Below are 23,107 nucleotides of genomic sequence, written 5' to 3' on the forward strand. Positions count from 1 at the left end.
TGCAGGTTGCAGTTGATGCATATTCCAGGTGCATTTTGCAATACAAATTTTTGATCTATTGAAGTCTATGAAACAAAAAACACAACCTGCTAGTCCCTGGCCCTTTGCATTAAAATGCACAGATGTGAACGTGACCCATCAGAAACCATGTTAAACAGACTGTAGTGTGTGTCTACAAAACTGAAAACATCCTATGCATTAAGGTAAAAAAACATCTGATAGCACCGCCCCCCCCCCCCCCGTTTTACTTACCTCTCCCAGCCTGGCCGTTGATTGGCTAGGCTGATTGATAGCAGCGCAGCCATTGGCTGGCGCTGCTGTCAATCACAGCGGATGACGCGGCGCGCCGGGGCCGAGTGATACAGATACTATGGCCGCCGCTGTATCACGGGAGCGTGCTCGCAAAAGCTTTCCACCATGCGAGGGAGCTTGCATGAACGTGGAAAGCTTTTGCGAGGAGGAGCAGAGACAGCCGTCGAGGGACCCCAGAAGACACGGATCGGGGCCACTCTGTGCAAAACGAACTGCACAGCGGAGGTAAGTATAACATGTTTGTTATTTTTAAACAAAAAAAATCTTGCCTTTAGTGTCCCTTTAACTAAACAAGCTGAAGTTAGAAGCCGATTGGTTACTATGAACAGATTCTGTATTCACCAGTTTTTGTAAATCGCCCCCAGTGACTCTATCCTAGCAAATGCAGTCACTGTTTGGGTATTCAGACAGTTGCGAGTGCTGTGGCTGTTTGCATACTACAGCTCGGAGTTGAGATTCAACCATCCACGCTGTTTGGCATGGATGGAGGAACGGTTTGATTTTCGTATGGTTCAGCCTGCCTGGTTTTGTCTTGGCAATGCCCTATTATTACACAGATAACAAACAGCCAGAAACCTATAGATGGACATTAAGTGCCTTCTGAGTAAATGACCTTGTACAAGCATGCAGCCAGTGAAGACAGATCTCATTTGCATTGTTTAACAAGTCTACGTAACCAAAACCCCCAAGAAAGTCCCTGGCCCTTTCCATAAAATGCACCGATGTGAACGTGACCTATAGGAAACCATGTTAAATGGATAGTAGTGCATTTCTGTAAAACGCACTAAAAAATGCATAGGTGTGAACCAGGCCTTTCTGGAGATTTGCAATTTTTAGCGATTAGTATTTTGACTACAGTCACCGACAGCTCTAGATGGAAGTTTGTGTATAAACAAACCACTGTGATCATGATGGTTGTTTGTCATGATGATTATGTGATAATGAAGCATGAGGATTATATTCTCATTGCTAGCAGGAGATCCGGAATCATCAGAGGTGCATTCCTAGTTTTCAAAAGGAAGGTAATTCAGGTCCTCGTGGCTTGTGGAATTGTGTCCGATAACGTTAATGTACAGATTGTGGACATATGAGGATTAAATAGCCTGTCATTGCTCTGTCACAGCAAGCATGTGTGGTTCTAATTTTTTTTCTTTAATAAGGTGAAACTAAACCTAACTCTTAGAAAAATGCAAGCAGGCAGCTCTTTATTGCAGAAGAGACATGCCAAGCCTTAGACCCCTTTCACACTAAGGCGTTTTTCAGGCGGTACAGCGCTAAAATACTGTATACCGCCTGAAAAAACTCCTGCACTGCATACTCAATGTGAAAGCCCGAGGGCTTTCACACTGAGGCGATGCGCTGGCGGGAGACAAAGAAAATCTCCTGCCAGCAGCATCTTTGGAGCGGTGAGAGGAGCGGCGTGTATACCGCTCCTTCCCATTTAAAACAATGGGAAACCGCGGCAATACCGCACGCAATGTGCCTCTGCAGAGGCGCATTGCGGGCGGTATTAACCCTTTATCGGACGCTAGCGGTGGTTAATACCGCACCGCTAGCGGCCGAATCCGACGGTATAGCGCCGCTATTTTTAGTGGCATTATACCGCCACCGCCCCAGTGTGAAAGGGGCCTTATTCTGTAATAATAGATACTTAACCTGCCTGCTCGCAGCTTTCTATTGAATGGACACTGAATTGCACATGCACAGCTCAGCATGCATTCCTGGAACTTTCTGGCTGTGCTGGAATGACTGACTCCCATATGTGCATGCGTGGGATGATGTTGGTCCTACCAGCCAAATCAAGAGTCCGTAAACCCGGCACCAGGGAGAAGATGACAGCGGCTGGCAAGGGATATAACCAATGCATCAATGGAAGGTGGAGGCGAATAGAATTGCCGATTTTAGTTCCACTTTATTATTGTGACCAGAGATCTTTGCGTCTATCATTGCGCTGGGGATGAAGTGCAATCTTGTAGGTAGTGCTATATTTGACATAAGCTTTACCTTCAATGTAGTGCAAGGGCCTGCCTGGTTAGAACACAAATTCAAAGCATTTTAGGTTTGACCTCGTATTATATGGTTTTGGTAAATTAAAATTGTATAATGTAAAGCCATTCTTAAGACAAAAAGATGTTGCAAGGCTAGATTAAAAATGTACCCAAAGGGCCAGTTCACACCAGATACAGTCCAGTGCATTTTTTTTCTGCATGGAAAGTAGGTTATATGATTTTCAATGGCATGGTTCACACCAGTGCATGCATTTCCAGTGCGTTGTAAAAACACTGAAAAACACAACTAAATGCACCAACAACGCACTGGAAAACACGTGTCCTTATCTAAGCTTAATAAAAAAGAAGAGGTATGGAAAAAAGCACCGACTGCATTAAAACGTACCAAAAACGCACATGCAATAAAAGCACCTGGAACGCATTTCTATGATGTGAACTGGCCCTAAATGTTTTAGAGCAGAGTGAAATTTGCGTTACATGGAGTAAATCTATTTTTTTTATTTCAGATATATCAACTATATTAAACAAGGCTTTTTGGTTTTGTATCATATGAAAGGCAGCGCTACACAGTTTATGAATATTGCAACTGAAACTGATGGAACTTTCAGTCGGTAAGAATTCTCTTGTTCATTGATAGCCTCATATTGGCGACTGTGAACAGCATATGGAAACTTTTTTTGCATCAAATATTCAGCCAGTGTGTGACCAAGTGTATTTTGAGACACTTGTTAAAAAATGATAAGCAGAACTAAATGCCCCATGTGATGAATTAAATTAGAAAATCTCAAAGGCAGCAGTTAACTGAAACCTAGCTTGCTCTTCTCAAATGTGGATAACTCTGAACGGTTCTCTCAATGGCTTGGTCCAGGCTGACCACCGGTTTGTATGCCATGTCTTTCTTGGCCCGCTCACAGCTGTAATAGTGGTAGGTCCCGGCCAGCGCCACTCTCATTGGTGTAAATGTTGGTTTGATTTTGATAACTGGACTAACAATAAACACCAAAAAGGACAAAAACAAAGCAAGGTAGTAAGCTAGCCAATAAGGAATCTTGTACTTGGGGGCGTCGTAATTCAGGCCAGTCAGGACGCGGGAAATAAATGTCCAAAATGGGAGGGGTTCATCGTTCGTGATATGGTAGGCCTAAGAAAGAAAAAGAGAGTGTTTGAAAAAAAAAAAAAAAAAGAGAAATTGAAAAAAAAACATAGTAACCATGCATATTAATCAGCTTCTAGCTTCAGCTTGTTCAGTTAACCTCCCTGGCGGTATGATTCTGTCTGGAATTACGTACCAAAAGCGGTACAATTATTTTGCAAGGAAATTTGGCGTTTTATACTGTAGGCCTGTAATTTTTAGAAATAACTCACTTAAATCTGACCAGGCAAGAGTCTTGTAGGCATCCCGGGTATGATTTTTTTTTAAAACAAAATTATAAATTATAATATAATAAATAATTATAAATAATCATAACAAATAATAATATAATTATAATAAAAATTATTCAATAATGTAATCAACTCAAAATCACTGAAATTTGCTCAGTTGCAGAATTGTCGCTGTCATTTTTTTTTTTTTTTATGACGAATTTCCCCACAAATCGCTATCACACAATTCTGCAAGTGATTATAATTTATTATCGCCGTTTTCTAGCTGATCTAAAACCATTTGACATAAAGGGACACTTTTGGACAATCTACAGTTTTCAGGCAGAAAGAAATTTTTTTATTATATAAAAGTACATGTAGGGCACTGGGCAGACCACTAGGGACAAGGGGGGTGTATTTTTTACATACAGTACTGTAATCTATAAGATTACAGTATACTGTATGTAAAGTGTTTGTTTACTTTTTTGAATTTGGCGCCGTTCTCCGCTCCCGTGCGTCGTAACGTCGCAGGGAACGGAGATCGGCGGCACACGGGGAGACTGTGAATCGAGCGAGGAGGTCCCGCTTGCTCACACAGCGGGGTGGCATCGCTGGATCCAGGGACAAGGTAAGTAACTTGCCTGTGGATCCAGCGAGAAGGTAAGCCGCGCCGCTGCACACTCTGCACGTCCACCCCGAGCGTGACTCGGGGATACCGATCTGAACATGAAAAACCAACCCCGAGTCACGCTCGGGTTTACCGCCAAGGGGGTTAAAGACACATGTTTTTTCACCCTAATGCATTCTATGCATTAGGATGAAAAAACATCCGAGCATTAGCGGCCCCCTGTTTACTTACCCTCGAAAGTCCCGCACCGTGAACGCGCAGGCTTCTTGGCAGGGCTTCTCGGCCCCTTCATTGGTTGATTGAAAGCAGCGCAGTCATTGGCTCGCACTGCTGTCAATCACATCCAATGACGCGGGGGGCGGGGCCAAGTGATACAAGGGGGGCGCCGGCTGTATAACGGGAGCGCGGCCACAAGAACTAGCCACCATGCAAGCTCACTCGCATGAAGGGGGTTAGTTCTTTCGGGGAGGAGCAGAGACAGGCGCTGAGGGACCCCAGAAGACCAGATTCCGGGCAACTCCGTGCAAAAACGAGCTGCAACAGCGGAGGTAAGTATGACATGTTTGTTATTTAAAAAAAAAAAAAAAATTCCTTTACAACCCCTTTAAGCTCTCAAAATAAAAGCTAGAAGCTCTTTGGTTGCCACGCACAGACGTCCCAGCCTTAATAAATTCCTCCCACATTGTTTACATTAAATAGTACTATATCTGCTGGGGAATGCAATTTCTGCTTTCCTAAGCATGTCTGAAATGAATGTATCTTCATTACAGTATCATGCTGTAGATTTTAACTTCCTTTTCACAGTTGCATTTGTATCCTGGGAAACCTCTGTCTTGCCTTTCTATCTTCTCATCTAACCTCCTTTTTCACGACGAGTGGGGACAAAACTATAACAAAATTAACATCAGAACATGAGTCCAACTATTTTTTTTAGGTTAAAATGAGCCTGTGCCTAGACAATGCACACTAATTACACCTATTACAAAAAGCTGTAAAAGTGCTTTAAACAAGCCCTCATTCACCTCTGTAGCTATAGGCACAGTTGAGAAATTCATCTTCAAAATTCACACTCGAGGGATGGAAATCACAACTTTATTTTCTATAAAAAAAGTAGAATCTTAGCAGCCTATCAGCCATCTAATGTAACAAATACCCAGTATTTGTAAGCTGTTAAGAAATGGACTAAAACCTGAGTTTAGAGTTTCCGTTATGAACTTTGAGGATGAATTTATTGACCGTACAAACAGATATCAGGGTGATAAAGTATTACTTTATTGCCCATAGTCTGGTCACTGGGACAAAAATGATTGGAAGGTTATAACCCTTGCCAACTCTACTAATTGGAGTGCTTTTCTTTCCACTGTTTAACTTCCTGTCCCACTAACTTCCTACAGGAATTGAATGAAAAAAACTTCTCCCCTGGGGACTCGGACAACAAGCAACCCATAGATTTTGCGGTTTTTTTTTTTTCCTTCGACCACAGGGGAAAATTATTTGATTTTCCATCAACACAGTAGGCGTTGATTATTGTGTTCTGTTGGCAGGAAGTCTTCCTGGCTTTCAGAACACAATATTATTGCTAGCAGCCATAGCTGCCAGCAGTAATCGCATGTAAAAAATCTGACAGGCTGGCTGTTGACTTGGGTACAACCAACCTGCCCATAGATCGGTCGAATCTCGGCCTCTGCTGAACCGACCGAGATTCGCACCATCTATGGCTGGCTTTACAGACTTTTTGACTGGAGTTCTATGGTAATAATTCATTGAAAAGTAAAAAAAAAACATACAGAAGTTGATACAATAGGCAAATGCTACAATACTTACCTTTCCACATAAAGGAGAGTCTTTTTGTAGATATTCTGCTGCCAAAATGTGACCGTGTACTACATTCTCCACGTATGTAAAATCCACCAAATTCTGCCCATTCCTGGAAAAAAATTAATAGCAATAAGCAAGGTTTTCTTTGTGGATACATGAGTGGATATGACCAACTCTCCAACTTACTCAAAGGTTGAAAGAATTAAAGTGGAGTTCCACCCATAAATATAACATTACATCAGTAGTTTTAAAAAAATGTCATTAGTCCTTTACAAATTTTTTTTTTTTTTTTAGATGCCTTCAAAGTGTTGTTGCTAGGCAGAATAGTTAATCTTCCCACTTCCTGCACCTAGGTGCTTAATGCTTCCTAACCTACACCGCACAGACTCCTGGGAATGTAGTGGGTGTAACTTTCCAGGAGTCTGTGCACTCAAAGAATCATGTGACTTGGACAGCACAGGTGCTGAAACCTGATCTGACACTGCTTGTGCAGCACCGAGCATGTGCTAGATCTGCAAGGCTGAAATCTAGGAAGTCATACAGTCTGGCTTCATGATGCCCACACTTAAGATGGCCCCAGTCAATTTCTATTTTATAAAGTGTGTAAATGCTGTAACAACCTAACAAAACGGACCTTAGTTTACAGACTAACTTTACTAGAATACATTAGGCTTGTGTATTACTGGGGTATTTATATTTAAAAAGTGAAATTGTGGCCGGAACTCCGCTTTAAGAAATTGGGACATGAAAATAATTCCTCATGGTTGTGGGTCAAACTGAACATCCAGAACCACTGGTTTAGTCCTTATCCAGACAGGCAGTGACATACTTGCGATTTCTTGGATTTTTTCTAAACACATGTAAAGATATATTGGAATGATATAATTCCCACTGTACGCTGCATTTAAATTACTTGCACAGAAATCAGGGCTCCCAGGGGCAGATTAGATACTCTGAACACAGATACATGTAAATGCAAGGAACGTGTCCTGAGAAGTATAACATTTGTAAATGCAACTTCTTCTTTGTTCCAATAATAATATGTGAATGTGACCTTAAAGCGTGACTACAGTTTCCATATGTGCAGGTAAAAATATTAGCTTTTTTTTTCTGCAGCCTGCAGAGCATTGCAACCGCAATCAGCCTAACACCGGTGTAATGCCAGGATCCTGCAGAATCTTATGCCGTGTACACACAGTCGGAATTTCTGACAACAAATGTTCAATGTGAGCTTGGTGTCGGAAAATCCGACCGTGTGTAGGCTCCATCGGACATTTGCTGCCGGAATTTCCGACAACAAATGTTTGAGAGCTGGTTCTCAATTTTTCCGACAACAAAAGTTCTTGTTGGAAATTCCGATCGTCTGTAGCCAATTCCGATGCACAAAAATCCTATGCATGCTCGGAATCATTGAACTTAATTTTTCTCAGATCGTCTTAGTGTTGTACGTAACCGCGCTCTTGACGTTCGGAATTTCCGACAACATTTGTGTGACCTGTGTGACCGTGTGTATGCAAGACAAGTTTGAGTGAACAATCCGTTGGAAAAACAATCCACGGTTTTGATGTCGGAATGTCCGATTGTGTGTACGCGGCATTAGTGTTTCTGGAGAGCAGGAAGATCCATGGACTAGGAGAGCAGCATCCTCGCAGTTCATTGAGAACTACAAGCCATCTGTCGCAGTGGCAGGCGGTAGTTGAAGTTCATTTATTCACAGACGGCTGTTCTTTTTAAACTGTGATGCCGCGCACACACGATCAGTCCATCCGATGAGAACGGACCGATGGACCGTTTTCATCGGTTAACCAATGAAGCTGACTGATGGCTCGTCGCGCCTACACACCATTGGTTAAAAAAACGATCGTGTCAAAACGCAGTGATGTAAAACACCGTGCTGAAAAAAACGAAGTTCAATGCTTCCAAGCATGCGTCGACTTGATTCTGAGCATGTGTGGATTTTTAACCGATGGTTGTGCCTACCAACGATCGTTTTTTCCCATCGGTTAGGAATCCATCGGTTAAATTTAAAGCAAGTTAGCTTTTTTTTAACCGATGGTTAAATAACCTATGGGGCCCACACACGATCGGTTTTGACTAGGGTTGTCCCGATACCACTTTTTTAGGACCGAGTACGAGTACCGATACTTTTTTTCAAGTAGTCGCCGATACCGAATACCGATACTTTTTTTAAAATGTGTCCCCAAATGCAGCGATGTCCCCCCACAGATGCAGCCATGTATCCCCCCATCCAGCCAGCGTCACCCCCCATCCAGCCAGCGTCACCCCCCATCCAGCCAGCGTCACCCCCCATCCAGCCAGCGTCACCCCCCATCCAGCCAGCGTCACCCCCCATGCAGCCAGCGTCACCCCCCATGCAGCCAGCGTCACCCCCCATGCAGCCAGCGTCACCCCCATCCAGCCAGCGTCACCCCCCATGCAGCAATGTATCCCCCCATCCAGCCATTGTCACCCCCCATCCAGCAATGTATTCCCCCAGCCATTGTCACCCCCCATGCAGCCATTGTCACCCCCCATCCAGCCAGCGTCACCCCCCATCCAGCAATGTATTCCCCCAGCCATTGTCACCCCCCATGCAGCCAGCGTCACCCCCCATGCAGCCAGCGTCACCCCCCATCCAGCCAGCGTCACCCCCCCATCCAGCCAGCGTCACCCCCCATGCAGCCAGCGTCACCCCCCATCCAGCAATGTATTCCCCCAGCCATTGTCACCCTCCATGCAGCCAGCGTCACCCCCCCATGCAGCCAGCGTCACCCCCCCATGCAGCCAGCGTCACCCCCCCATGCAGCCAGCGTCACCCCCCCATGCAGCCAGCGTCACCCCCCCATGCAGCCAGCGTCACCCCCCCATGCAGCCAGCGTCACCCCCCCATGCAGCCAGCGTCACCCCCCCATGCAGCCAGCGTCACCCCCCCATGCAGCCAGCGTCACCCCCCATGCAGCCAGCGTCACCCCCCATGCAGCCAGCGTCACCCCCCATGCAGCCAGCGTCCCCCCCCATCCAGCCAGCGTCACCCCCCATCCAGCCAGCGTCACCCCCCATCCAGCCAGCGTCACCCCCCATGCAGCCAGCGTCACCCCCCATGCAGCCAGCGTCACCCCCCATCCAGCCAGCGTCCCCCCATCCAGCCAGCGTCCCCCCCCATCCAGCCAGCGTCACCCCCCATCCAGCCAGCGTCCCCCCATGCAGCCAGCGTCACCCCCCATCCAGCCAGCGTCCCCCCATCCAGCCAGCGTCTCCCCCCATCCAGCGTCTCCCCCCATCCAGCCATGTCACGCTTACCTGCATCCCCGCTGCCGCCGACTCTGTAATACGGGCGGGAACATTACAACTTTGAATCTCTGTTATGATTGGCGCCGCCCTTGCGTATAGACACTCCCCCTCGCTCGGGATTGGACAGTTCACCCGAGCGAGGGGGAGTGTCTATGCGTGGTGCGAATCATTACAGCTATTCAAAGCTGTAATGTTCCCGCCCGTATTACAGAGTCGGCGGCAGCGGGGATGAGGCGAATGGCGGCGGATTACGGCGTTTCGTGGCGGCGGGCGGCGTTCGGCGGCAAGTATTCTATTTATGTATCGGGGCGGGGTATCGGCGTCTGAGTACCGCCGAAAAAACTCGGAATCGGTCCCGATACCGATACTAGTATCGGTATCGGGACAACCCTAGTTTTGACCGATGAAAACGGTCCATCAGACCGTTGTCCTCTGTTTAACCTATCATGTGTACGAGGCCTGACAGCGGGTGATCAGAGAAGTGCAGGCAGGTGCTCTTTGGTAACATGTTGCACCCTAAATATGAGGGTAACGTGTTAGCAAAAAGGTAAACATATGTTTTAAATAAACTATTTCCTTCAAAAACACATGCAGCAGCTGTCAGAACTCTATGTGGCCTCAGCTACATACAGTATACAGTGCTGAGTGCTGGCAGCAGGACGCGTCCCTCTCCTGGATTAAGATTGAGCACTGCTCAGCCATTTAGAGGAAGCTTTGTAAATACATGGCTTCCTCTGATTCACTGAGACACAGATGGTGACATCATCCGCATCAGCCAATCAGAGATCCTGCTGCCAGAACACAGCCCTGTAGCTGAGGCTACATACAGCACTGACAGGTACTCCATATGTTAGTGAAGCAGATAGTTTCTTTGGTCCAAACAGTATTTAACCACTTAAGGACTGGACCAATATGCAGCTAAATGACCCAAGGGGTTTTTACAATTCGGCACTGCGTCGCTTTAACAGACAATTGCGCGGTCGTGCGACGTAGCTCCCAAACAAAATTGGCGTCCTTTTTTCCCCACAAATAGAGCTTTCTTTTGGTGGTATTTGATCACCTCTGCGGTTTTTATTTTTTGCGCTATAAACAAAAATAGAGCGACAATTTTGAAAAAAATGCAATATTTTTTTACTTTTTGCTATAATAACTATCCCCCAAAAACATATCTAAAAAAAATTTTTTTCCCTCAGTTTAGGCCGATACGTATTCGTTTACCTATTTTTGGTAAAAAAATCAAAAAAAAATCGCAATAAGCGTTTATCGTTTGGATGGCGCAAAATTTATAGCGTTTACAAAATAGGGGATAGTTTTATTGCATTTTTTTTTTTTTTACTACTAATGGCGGCGATCAGCGATTTTTTTTCGTGACTGCGACATTATGGCGGACACTTCGGACAATTTTTACACATTTTTGGGACCACTGTCATTTTCACAGCAAAAAAAGGGATTTTTAATACAGCTTACCTGTAAAATCCTTTTCTTGGAGTACATCACGGGACACAGAGCAGCATATTCATTACTATGTGGGTTATATGGAGTACCTTCAGGTGATGGACACTGGCAATCTCAAACAGGAAGTGCCCCTCCCTATATAACCCCCTCCCATAGGAGGAGTACCTCAGTTTTGTAGCAAGCAGTATGCCTCCCAAAATGGTCCCCACAAGAGGGGTGGGAGCTCTGTGTCCCGTGATGTACTCCAAGAAAAGGATTTTACAGGTAAGCTGTATTAAAAATCCCTTTTTCTTTCTCGTACATCACGGGACACAGAGCAGCATATTCATTACTATGTGGGATGTCCTAAAGCAATGCTTTACTGAGGGGAGGGAGAAATCTTCCCAAGACACAAGGATTTAATTCAGAGATACTCTCAAATAATAATAAATCCAACTTAGTTGAGAAAATTAAATTTAAACTTAAATTTTAACTCAAGGGTGCCCCCCGATTCTGAGGGTCTTAAATCGCAGCCCGCAGCACTGCCTGCCCAAAGGCTGTATCTGTATTCCTTCTTACATCCACCTGGTAAAATCTTGTAAACGTGTGGACTGAAGACCAGGTTGCCGCCTTGCATACTTGAGCCATAGAGATCTGATGGTGTGCTGCCCAGGAGGCGCCCATGGCCCTGGTAGAATGGGCCTTTACTGACAACGGAGGAGGCAACCTCTTCAAGCCGTAGGCCTGAATAATTAACTGTTTAATCCATCTCGAAATGGTGGATTTTGCAGCTGCCTGCCCCTTCTTGGGCCCATCTGGCAAAATGAATAACACATCTGTTTTCCGCATCTTCTCTGTAGCTTTAAGATAGGCCTTCATGGCCCTGACAATATCCAAGGTATGCAGCAACCCTTCCTTTCTGGAAGTGGGCTTTGGAAAAAAGGATGGTAATACCAAATCCTGGTTCAGGTGAAAACTGGATATAACCTTTGGTAAAAAGGAAGGATGAGGACGGAGAACCACCTTGTCCTTATGCAGAATAAGATATGGCTCCTTACAAGATAAGGCTGCCAACTCTGATACTCTTCTGGCGGAAACTATGGCGACCAGAAATACCAACTTCCTTGTTAGTAAAACCAAAGGAACTTCAGCCAACGGCTCAAAGGGTTGTTTCTGTAGAGTTGACAGAACAAGATTCAAGTCCCACGGACAAAGTGGTGACTTAACCGGAGGATTAATACGCAAGACCCCCTGAATGAAGGTCTTAACCAGCGAGTGGGTGGCCAGCGGCCTCTGAAACCACACTGACAAAGCTGAAATCTGTCCCTTGATTGTGCTTAATGCCAATCCTTTATCCACTCCTAGCTGGAGAAAACTTAATACTCTATCAATGGTATATTTGCGGGAAAGCCATTTCTTGGACTCGCACCAGCCTACATAGGCCCTCCAAACCCTGTAATAAATTACTCTGGAGACTGGCTTTCTAGCCTTAATCAGGGTAGAGATTACTTGTCTAGATAGACCTCTACCCCTAAGAATCAGGGATTCAGCCGCCAGGCCGTCAAATTTAGACGCCGTAATGCAGGGTGGAGGATCGGGCCTTGTGAAAGTAGGTCTGGTCGTAGAGGAAGCGTCCAAGGGTCTCCCACTGACATCTTTAGGATTAGTGAGTACCATGCCCTTCTGGGCCATGCTGGAGCTATCAGAATGACTGGCTTGTGCTCCACCCTGATCCTGCGCAACAGGCGGGGTAGTAACTGGAGCGGAGGGAAGGCATATAGAAGATCGAACTGATGCCAAGGGTAAACTAACGCATCGGTCCCGCAGGCCATAGGGTCCCGAGTCCGGGACATGAACCTGTCTAGTTTCTTGTTGAGCCTTGATGCCATGATATCCACGTCCGGCATTCCCCACTTCTGGCAAATTATCTGAAATATTTGCGGATGCAGAGACCATTCCCCTGGCGACAGAGTCTGACGACTCAAGAAGTCCGCCTGCAGGTTGTCCACCCCGGGAATGAATATTGCCGATATGCAGGGCACATGATTCTCTGCCCATAGGAAAATTAAGCTCACTTCTCTCTGAGCTGCTTGACTCTTGGTTCCCCCTTGGTGATTTATATATGCCACAGCCGTGGCATTGTCTGACTGTATCCTCACCGGGAACCCCTGTAATTTGGAGGTCCAAGCCCTGAGGGCTAGCCGAGCAGCTCTGAGCTCCAAGATATTGATGGGCAATTGACTCTCCTCCTGTGCCCACGTACCTTGGTGAGTGCACCCATCCAAGATCGCTCCCCAGCCCTTCAGGCTGGCATCTGTGGTCACTATCTTCCATGTCACGGGGCTGAAAGATTTTCCCTTCAGTAGATTCTGAGGGTCTAACCACCAACACAGACTCTGCCGGACTCTTGATGAGAGTGGCAACGGAAATTCCAAGGCCTGTGGCCTCTTGCTCCATGCTGACAGAATGGCTGCCTGCAGGACACGAGTGTGACTTTGAGCGTATGGCACCGCTTCGAAGGTGGCCACTAGCTTGCCTAGTAATCGCATGCATAGGCGAATCGTTGGTTCTCTCTTGCTTAGAACCAGATGTATCAATTCTTTGATAGCCTCGACCTTTATTCGAGGCAGGAACACCCTTTGTTGTTCCGTGTCTAATGACATGCCGAGATATTCCAACCTCTTTGTGGGTTGGAAAGCTGATTTTTCTCGGTTTAGGACCCAACCGAACCTCTCTAGGTATCGAACCGTGAGAGCTACTGCTCGCTCCAGGCCAGGAGATGAATGATCTATGATTAGAAGGTCGTCCAGGTATGCTAGGACAATGATCCCCTGGATTCTTAGGTTGGCTAGAATTGGAGCTAGGACCTTGGTGAATACTCGAGGAGCCGTAGCCAACCCGAAAGGGAGTGCCACAAATTGAAAATGACGCCGAGCCACTGTGAAGCGTAGAAACCTTTGATGTGGCTGAAAAATTGGCACATGAAGGTAAGCATCCTTTATGTCTATGGAGGCCAGAAAGTCGTCTTTCTGAAGTGCGGCGGCTGCCGATCGCACGGATTCCATCCGGAACGAGCGTACTTTTAAGTATGCATTTAATCCCTTTAAGTCCAAGATTGGCCTGACATCGCCGTTGGGCTTTGGGATGATGAACAGATTGGAGTAGAACCCTAGCCCCTGTTCCTGGGCTGGTACCTCTACTATCACGCCTTGGTAAAGCAAATGATTTAATGCCGCCATTAAGGCGGCCTTTTTTGTCGGCTCGACTGGCACTCTCGACTCCTGATAATGAGGTGGAGGGATTTTTAGAAATTCTAATTTGTAGCCTGTGGCCACGGAAGACCGGACCCACTTGTCGGGAATGTCGGTCTCCCAAATTTCTGAAAAAAGACGCAGCCTTCCCCCCACCTTCGTGGGTGGGGGCGTCCCTTCATGAGGCAGACTTAGGGGCTGTCTTTGCTGGTTTACGATACCACTGCTTCTTGCCTCCAAAGGCTTGTCCTGGTGGCTTATTGTTAAAGTATGATCTCGCAGGAGGCCGTCGATACTGCCTGGAATTGGCGGGCCCTTGAGCAGGGGGAAGCTGCCGTTTGAACGCAGGTCCCCGGACCTTCTTTTTTACTGGTAGAAGTGTACTTTTGCCACTTGAAATAGTCTGAATGTATTTATCCAGATCTTCTCCGAAGAGTCGTTCTCCATGGAAGGGAAACCCTGCCAGGAGCTTTTTGCATGGGGGCTCAGCCTCCCAGTTCTTTAACCATAAGAGCCTTCTCATATGTACTAAAAATAGTGACAGACGAGACGCTTGCTGGATGGAATCCCTTATAGCATCCACCGCGAAGCACATGGCTCTAGGAATATCAGATAATTCTTCCGCCTGTTGGGCCGGAATAACCTTAAGCATTTGTCTTGTCTGGTCTGTTAGTGCCTGACAAACTCCAATAGCAGCCACCGCTGGCTGTATTACTGCACCCGCCGTAGTAAAGGATGCTTTTAAAAGCGTCTCCAAACGCTTATCAACCGGTTCTTTAAACACCTGTATGTTTTCTACCGGGCAAGTCAAGGACTTATTTACACAGGAGATGGCGGCATCCACCACTGGGAGAGTCCACCTTTTGGCAAATTTTTCTTCCATAGGATAGACGACGGAAAATTTTTTAGGTGGTAAAAAGATTCTGTCTGGTCGTGCCCAATCCTGGAAGATTACTTCCTCTAAAAGAGGATGGACTGGAAAAACAGCGCTACTGCGAGGCGTTTTCAAAGAGCCTAAAGATGATACGGCCGGACCCTGAGGTTCCGGTAAAGGCAAATTAAACGCCAAGTGGACCATGTCTGTCAGAGAATGAACCCAGAAGCTTTCCGCTTGGGAGGCCGAGCAAGGCTCTTCATTAGCCGAACCCTCAACCTCTGAACCAATTTGGTCCCGGTCCAAATGATCCTCCTGCAACTCAAATCCCCCCGGGGAGAGAACCTCAGCATCTGAGGGTCCACACTCAGGCGACGGAGACCTAGTCCGCTTTTTACCCGGTGTAGATTTGGCTATCATAGCCGCCAATCTTTTCTCTAGCCCCTCCAAGGAGGCGGCTAGCATACTCTCTGTGATAAACACAGGGTTGGGTGGATCTGATGTAGCCTCAGCACCAGATCTCCCTAATGGCTTAACCAAGGTGCCCAATGGTGTAATAACCTGTGGGGAAAGTACCGGCATAGGCCGATCTGAACCGTCAGAATCTGAGGGGGGGCCCCTTTCTTTTGTACCCCCTGATCCTGAACCCTTGGAAGCCATGGTACAATACCGAGGTACCCCTGCTTACAACCCTTGATGGTTGTAGCTAGGAGAAAATAATAGTACGGTTTTAGGGAACGGTATTAACAATTAACGTCCAAAAACCAAAACGGGAAGACCAGTATGTTTCCTATATATTTTTTTTTTTTTTTTTTTTTTTTTTTCAAAAACCTTTTTTTTTTTTTTTTTTTTTATGAAAACATGCTATCTTCCCTCAAAAAATTGCAAGTATCCATCTGCTGTATAAGGAATTTTTTAGGCTAGTAACCACACAGCTAGTTCTGTTCACCAGAACTGCAATACTTCCTTGCGCCACTGGGTGCCCTCAGCCGCACTGCAACCGCTCTGCGTCCTCCTCCTTCAAGCTCAGCAAGCAACTGAGCTACACAGCATAGAGGAAGGGCCGCCCCTTCCTTTTATGAGACCGGATGTCCCGCCCCTCTTTCTCCACAACGGCGCGAATCATCACCCTGCGCCTATATTACAGGGCGCGCGCCCGCGCGCGCGCCCCTGTTGCGGAGGATGGGGCCACGCCGGAAGCGTCTGACATGCTGGAGGAGGACACCGCACGGCACCCAGACAGGTAAGGCCTCAGGTGAGTCACTGACCCCCCAGTCCTGGGAAAGCATAGCTAACACACAGCTCCTTTCCCAACCCAGCGCCCAGCAGACAATTTACAATGCAACACATATCTTTAGGAAGATCACACATGGGAGCCCATACACAGACCATCCTGTCTCTTTGATAGACATAGTGGCCCAAAACTGCCAATGCAAGAGCATACTCAGGCACATCCCCCAAAGATCTCCCTAGAGAGCCTGCCGACGAACCAAGTCCCGCAGGCCCCCCCTTTCTTACCTGCTCCATGCCGCAGGACTTTGCATAGCAAGCGGTCCAATCTTCCCCCATCTCCGTGGGTGGCGTACTAGACCTTCAGGCCCTGGGGTCCTAAAAAGGAACCCACTGTCCTGGGCCCATATAGCACCCTGGCAAACAGGTTACCTTAGGTACCGCAGAGGTTCTAAGTCCTGGGCCCAGGGTCCAGCTCTCTAAAAAGAGAAGCATTATGGGCAAAACCCCACGGTTTGGGGCCCGGGTACTGTCCACTTTGGCTCTGAGGCACCTTGGACAGATCCGGTTAGCCTGCCTTGATCCCAAGGATGTAGGAGACAAGCTATTCCATGACCAACACCTAAGACACTGGCGAAAAAACTGAGGTACTCCTCCTATGGGAGGGGGTTATATAGGGAGGGGCACTTCCTGTTTGAGATTGCCAGTGTCCATCACCTGAAGGTACTCCATATAACCCACATAGTAATGAATATGCTGCTCTGTGTCCCGTGATGTACGAGAAAGAAAATGCATTTAAATTGCATTGTTTATTGTGAAAATGACAGTTGCAGTTTGGGAGTTAACCACAGGGGGCGCTGTAGGAGTTAGTGTTCACTTTGTGTGCGTTTACAACTGTAGGGGGGTGTGGCTGTAGGACTGACGTCATCGATCGAGTCTCCCTTATATAAGGGATCACTCGATCGATACGCTGCCACAGTGAAGCACGGGGAAGCCGTGTTTACACACGGCTCTCCCCGCTCTTCAGCTCCGGGGAGCGATCACGACGGAGCGGCTATAAATGAATAGCCGCGCCGTCGTCGTCCCTGATCGCTCCCCCAACCCGATCGGACCCCCAACCCATGTCTAGGCAGGCACGTACAGGTACGTTGATGTGCCTGTCCGTTCCATTCTGCCGACGTATATCTACATGAGGCGTTTGGGAAGTGGTTAAAGTTCACTAAAGTCTGCGCTTTAAAAATAGTTGTTCAGTATGACGTGTCACTACATATGTAGCATAATCTAGTAGATAGAACACTGAAAATCGTTTAATGAGCAAGGTGCTATAAAATAAAGTGTTTACAAACCTTTTTTAAATTTGTGGATAATAGTAAGGAAGGTTTAGAACCCTTGTGGGGTTTTTACTAATATCTGGGGCACCGTTAGAGAAATATCAGATCATTTAATGTCACAGTTGCAAAGATTCCAACAGAGAGAAAGTAAAGGAAAAATCTACAACAGGGGCACAAACAGGAATAAAAATCTGACATGGGTTCTAGCCTCTACTCCACTCAAATTGCACCACTGCAGCAATGGCATAGAGGGGGAGTCAACACTGCTCCTTATTTTATTTTATTAATTCTTCCAGATTAGTAAAGGTTTTCCCTTCATGGAAAGGGATGATGTTTTTTTAAAACTTTATTAGGGTTTGGTGAGCAGCATAGATGTAAATAGTGCAGAGCTCATACTTCATATATGAAGCCAGGGTCAAACCCACATCCCGACTTACCCAATCATAATTTTCATTTTGCCACTTTTGGCAGTTTCCACCATTATTGGAACCAGCTGGGGGTCTCTTGGGCCAAATATACCATGAGGTCGAATAGCCACAGTCAAGAAGTTTTTTGATGGGTCATTTGCAGCCAGAACTTCCTGAAAGAAGCAAGTTAATTATGTCGTCAATTAAGCATTATTAATATGCGTTCATTACAAGGAATAATTATATTATTTTTCCAAGACTGCTTTTTAGTATAATGTATGTAATAAAATACACAGAGTGACAGATATGCTAAATGTTGGTGCATCTTGGAAGAATTTCTTGGGATATATAGTCCAGATAAAGTTATAGAGGTACAAGCTGCTTGTCCATGGTATCTGGTGGGTTCCAATTGGTTATAACAGGAGCAATTGCTGCCTAAAGAAACCTCACGAGAGGCAGGCTGATGACATCATGATCTCCCCCTCAGCCAATCAGAGGAATCTTTAAATTCATTAACGGAATACAAAGCTGCCTATGAGCGCCACTCAGACCAACTCTGTATTGCTCCAGGTATTAGATGGGAAGTCTGTCTCACGGCCGGATCCCAGCACTGTGTACTGTATGTAGCTGAAGTTACATGAAGTACATTCAGTACTTAGAACCAGTGCAGCACTTAGTGAAGAAAATGGTTTGTTTGGACCAGCTTGGGTCAAATGAACTACTTAAATTTACAGAAAACCTGGGAGATCAGCTTTAATCCCCCCAGGCTCAACTGGGTTGTCTTAAGTTGACCATACACTGATCGAAATGTGGGCAGTTCAGCAGGGGCTGAATGATCATTTGATCAACTTCTGTTGAAGGCATATGCTGAAAAACCTTTATCGAATAACAGCTACAGCCAATATAATGTCCCGGTGGGGGAAGATTCTGTAAAAAATTTGGCCCGGATTCACAAAGCACTTGCGCCGACGTAAGTACAAATGTGCGCCGTCGTATCTATGCGCCGACCCACATACTAAGATACCAAGATGAAAATAGGCTTCCTACGACCGACGTAACTTGCCTACACCGTCGTATCGTGGGCGCATATTTACGCTGGGGGCATTTGCCGCTCCCATTGATTTTCTATGCACATATGCAAATGAGGGAGATACACCGATTCACGACCGTACTTGCGCCCGGTGCATAATATACGCGGTTTGCGTAAGCCGTACGTCCGGCGTAAAGTTATTCCCCATATATGAGGCGCAACCCATGCAAAGGTATGGAACACAAGCCGTCGTATCTTTTGTCGTTTACGTTGTATGTGAATATGACTAGGCATAGGTTACGTTCACGTCGTAGGCAGTGATCCGTCGTATCTTAGGCAGTTGTTTCGATGTGATTCTGAGCATGCGCACTGGATGCGTCCACGGGACGGCGCATGCGCCGTTCGTTACTCGTATCTTTATGGCACTTGGCCCATCATTTGCATGGGGTCACGCCTCATTTGCATGGCTCACGCCCACTTCCACTTACCACGACTTACGCCTAAGAAACCTAGCGCAGATTTGGTGGCAAGTGCTTTGTGAATCCAGTGCTTGCCTTTCTGCTCTGCGTCGGCGTAGCGTAAAGAAGATACGCTATGGCGGCATATATATGCGCCAATGTATGTGAATCCGGGCCTTTATTTTTATTTGTTTAGTCTGCTGGCTGAACCCTCCCCCCCCCCCCCACCAAAACTGCTTCACAGGGGCACAGAGGGAGCCCGTAGTTTTAACCAGATGACATGTACATGGGGCCTTTTGACTTTACTCCAACCAGAGAACGGGGTGGTGGGATAATATATAGAAAGTGAGCATAGGGGAAAGAGGGGGTCCAATTAACCATTTGATCACCGGACCCTTTCACCCCCTTCCTGCCCAGGCCAATTTTCAGCTTTCAGCCCTGTCGCACTTTGAATGACAATTGCGGGTTTATGCAACACTGTACTCAAACTACATTTTATCATTTTTTTTATGGGACAGCGCCTTCTTTTGGTGGTATTTAATTACCACTGATTTTTTTTATATTTTGCTAAACAAGCGGAAAAAAACTTTTTTTCTTAGTTTCTGTTACAAAATGTTGCAAATAAGTAATTTTTCTCCTTCACTGATGTGCGCTGATGAGGCAGCACTTATATGCTGCAATAATAGGCACCACTGATGGGCACTGTTATCAGTGCCCTAATTGTCGGTGCAGATGTTCCATGCGTGGATTTGCCGGTTTTCGGCTCTCCTATCCTCACACGCCGTCAGCGTGAGGGGTGGATTCCCAATAACCAGCAAATCCTGTTTACTACATGATCAGCTGTATCCACTCACCGGTGATCACGGATGTAAAGAGCCACCGTGATTGGCTCTTTACTCCAATTTGATCAGCTGCGTCCGATCACAGATCAGTGCCGCAGGAGGCGCGCAAGCACGGGAGGATGTCATGTGATGGCCTCCTGGCAAAGTGTGGCCAAGCTATAGCCGCAATTTGGTTTGGCTATAGCGCGGTTAATTGAACCTGTTACTTTACCCTGCATGAGCATACCCCAGGTTCACAATACAGATCAATCCAGCAAATTATTTGGGCCGAATATATCAACAGGAGGTAACACATTTTACATTTTTTAAATAAAGCTGAACACCAGCGGTTTCCTCTGCCAAAGGATCTGTATCTCTGTCCATCCAGTGCCAAGATTTACAAAGTTTTGTCACACACCACAACCCTGTCTGGCAGAGCAGGCAATCGGATTTTTCTCTGCTGCAGTTAGGTTAGTTCTACGGGTCTTTCCTTCTGGACAGTGAAAGGAGAAACAGACTAATGATCTAATTTCTATGCCATTCTGCTCTCTCCTCATATCAGCATGTTCCATGTTAGCCATGAGCATAATAGCACAGATGACAGGTACTGCTCCTCTCTCTCCTAGTCTGAGCTCTGCTGTACAGGGACTACAAGAAGCTAACATCAAGTCAAATTGAGGTACTTACACTGCCTGTGTTTAGTGATTTATTAATGACTACAGAGCTGCATTGATTTGTGTCTGTTGCACTGGCCTGAAGTTCAGCATTAAAGAACACAAGAGTACAAAATCTGGTACTGAAACCAATCAGCTTCAAAGGTTAATTGAACAAGCTAAAGTTGGAACTGATTGGCTACCATGCACAGCTGCACCAGATTCTCAGTGCTTTATTTTTGATTAAAGTATTATGCCGCGTACACACGACCGTTAAAGGGGAAGTACCATTCGGATGGCGCCACCCTTTGGGCTGCTTTTGCCGATTTCGTGTTAGTGAAAGACGATTTGCGCTTTTCAGTCTGTTACAGCGTGATGAATGTGCCATCTCCATTACGAATGCTAGTTTTACCAGAACGAGCGCTGCCGTCCCATAACATGCTTCTGAGCAAGCGCGTTTTTTTTCATGTCGTTAAAGCCCACACACGACCATTTTTTACGATGTGAAAATTTAGAGCATGTTCTAAATTTTTAATGGCAATTTTTTACGTGCTCTGGAGCCCACACTTGGTCGTTTTTAATGACATAAAAAAAATGTAATTTTTTACATCCCGAAAAACGGTCGTGTGTACGAGGCATTAGAGATCCTGTTCCCTTACAGCCTGTTATACAGCACATTGCTTGTGCTGTGTAACCTGCCCCTCTCAAAACTGTAAAAAAATCTAGTTGATCCGGCCACTTCCTGTGTTCCCCTCTCTGTGCTGACCATGATAATCAGGGCTGCTGAGCCCTGACCACTGTGGTCAGCATACATCCCTCTGTCATCTGCAGCTCCCCTCTCTCCCCCTTAACCCCTCCTACCTGCCTGTCAGCTGTGTCTGTCTCTGCCCCCCCTCCCCCCGTCACTATTGGTACAAATAAAATATTAGAGAAGGTCACTCTCCAGCCCCTCTATTATAGCCAGGCATGGCACACTGTATATGCGTTATATTAAACCAAGGCATGTAAATACCTTTTTAGAGCCATCTTCAGGCCGGTCACGTGACTCACGGCCGCTTTACATCTCTGAGACACGGCTACTGCGGGAGGGGCTGACCTCCCTGGCTGACCTCAGAGGGAGATCTCGGCCCAACCTGTAGTAGTCATGTATCGGAGATGTAAAGAGGCCATGAGCCTTGTGACTGGCCTGAAGATGGCTCTAAAAAGGTATTTGCATGCCTCATTTTAATACAACACATATACAGTGTGCTATGCCTGGCTATAATAGAGGGGCTGGCAGCGATTTCAAATTTTGGGTTAACAAATACTTTAAAGTGTAAGTCCAGCCAAACACTAAAATCCCTGCATCTACAGACATCCATGATCTTTACAGGGATAGATAGGTTAGTGTTAAATCACTATATATACACCCTTTTTGAAGCCGATCCGGTCCGGTCTGCAGTGGCAGAAGCTCTGCAGAGGACACAGCCAACAAAGGCTGTGAAATGAATGGGGAGTGACTTCACCCATAGACTTACTATGGGGCTTCTGTTGTCGGCTGTGTCCTCTGCAGCGAAGCCGCAGATGGCGGCTTAGCGTGGGATCGGGTCGGATCAGCTTCAGAAAAGGTCTGTATACGGATTTCTTTTTTACAGGGCTAGATAGGTTAGTGTTAGATCGTGGATGTCTGTAGATGCGGGGATTTTAGTTTTAGAGTGGACTTCTACTTTAACTTTTAGTAAATCTATCCAAATATTACACAATAAACTGTGTGAGACATAACCTTGGTTACTGTTCATTTTATGCAGGAAAGTACCACGCAGTAACCATACATTTGCATGAACACTCACCTTCTCTTGAAGGATCTTGGTCTCGGTGTAATAGTCAATGGGTTTCTTGGCATATGGCAGATCCTCTGTCCCATTCTTTATGTCCGTACCTTCAAAGACAACACTAGCACTGCTGGTCAGCACTAGCTTCTGAAAATACACAAAAACACATGCAAGATTTAAAGTGATTACTCTATAAATTGTCACTTGTGAGAGTGAGGTGTGACACTTTACTGCACAATGGCGATGAGTCATGTACAGAGCTAACCAGCATTGCTGCTGAATCTTACGCCAAGCCAGTATAAATATTACACATTCATTTTTTTAGTACAATTGTGCCCCCCCCCTCCCCCAAATTGATCACAGTGAGGGATTTCCAATGTCACAAGA

At 46.2% G+C, this 23,107-nt stretch overlaps 1 protein-coding gene across 1 annotated transcript in view; it reads right to left on the minus strand.

Moving 5' to 3' along the window:
* Positions 1 to 2,202: 2,202 nt before the first annotated feature.
* The window catches only part of NSDHL (NAD(P) dependent steroid dehydrogenase-like), a 38,536-nt gene continuing 17,631 nt past the window's right edge, over positions 2,203 to 23,107 (minus strand). The window contains exons 5-8 of the mRNA XM_040323650.1: positions 22,739 to 22,867; positions 17,978 to 18,120; positions 6,136 to 6,238; positions 2,203 to 3,462 (exon numbers count right to left, since the gene is read on the minus strand). Coding sequence (XP_040179584.1) covers positions 3,130 to 3,462; positions 6,136 to 6,238; positions 17,978 to 18,120; positions 22,739 to 22,867 — 708 coding nt within the window. The 3' untranslated portion in view covers positions 2,203 to 3,129. The remainder of the gene's footprint in view (positions 3,463 to 6,135; positions 6,239 to 17,977; positions 18,121 to 22,738; positions 22,868 to 23,107) is intronic.

The sequence above is a fragment of the Rana temporaria genome, chromosome 9, assembly GCF_905171775.1.
Source record: "Rana temporaria chromosome 9, aRanTem1.1, whole genome shotgun sequence".
NCBI lineage: Eukaryota > Metazoa > Chordata > Amphibia > Anura > Ranidae > Rana > Rana temporaria.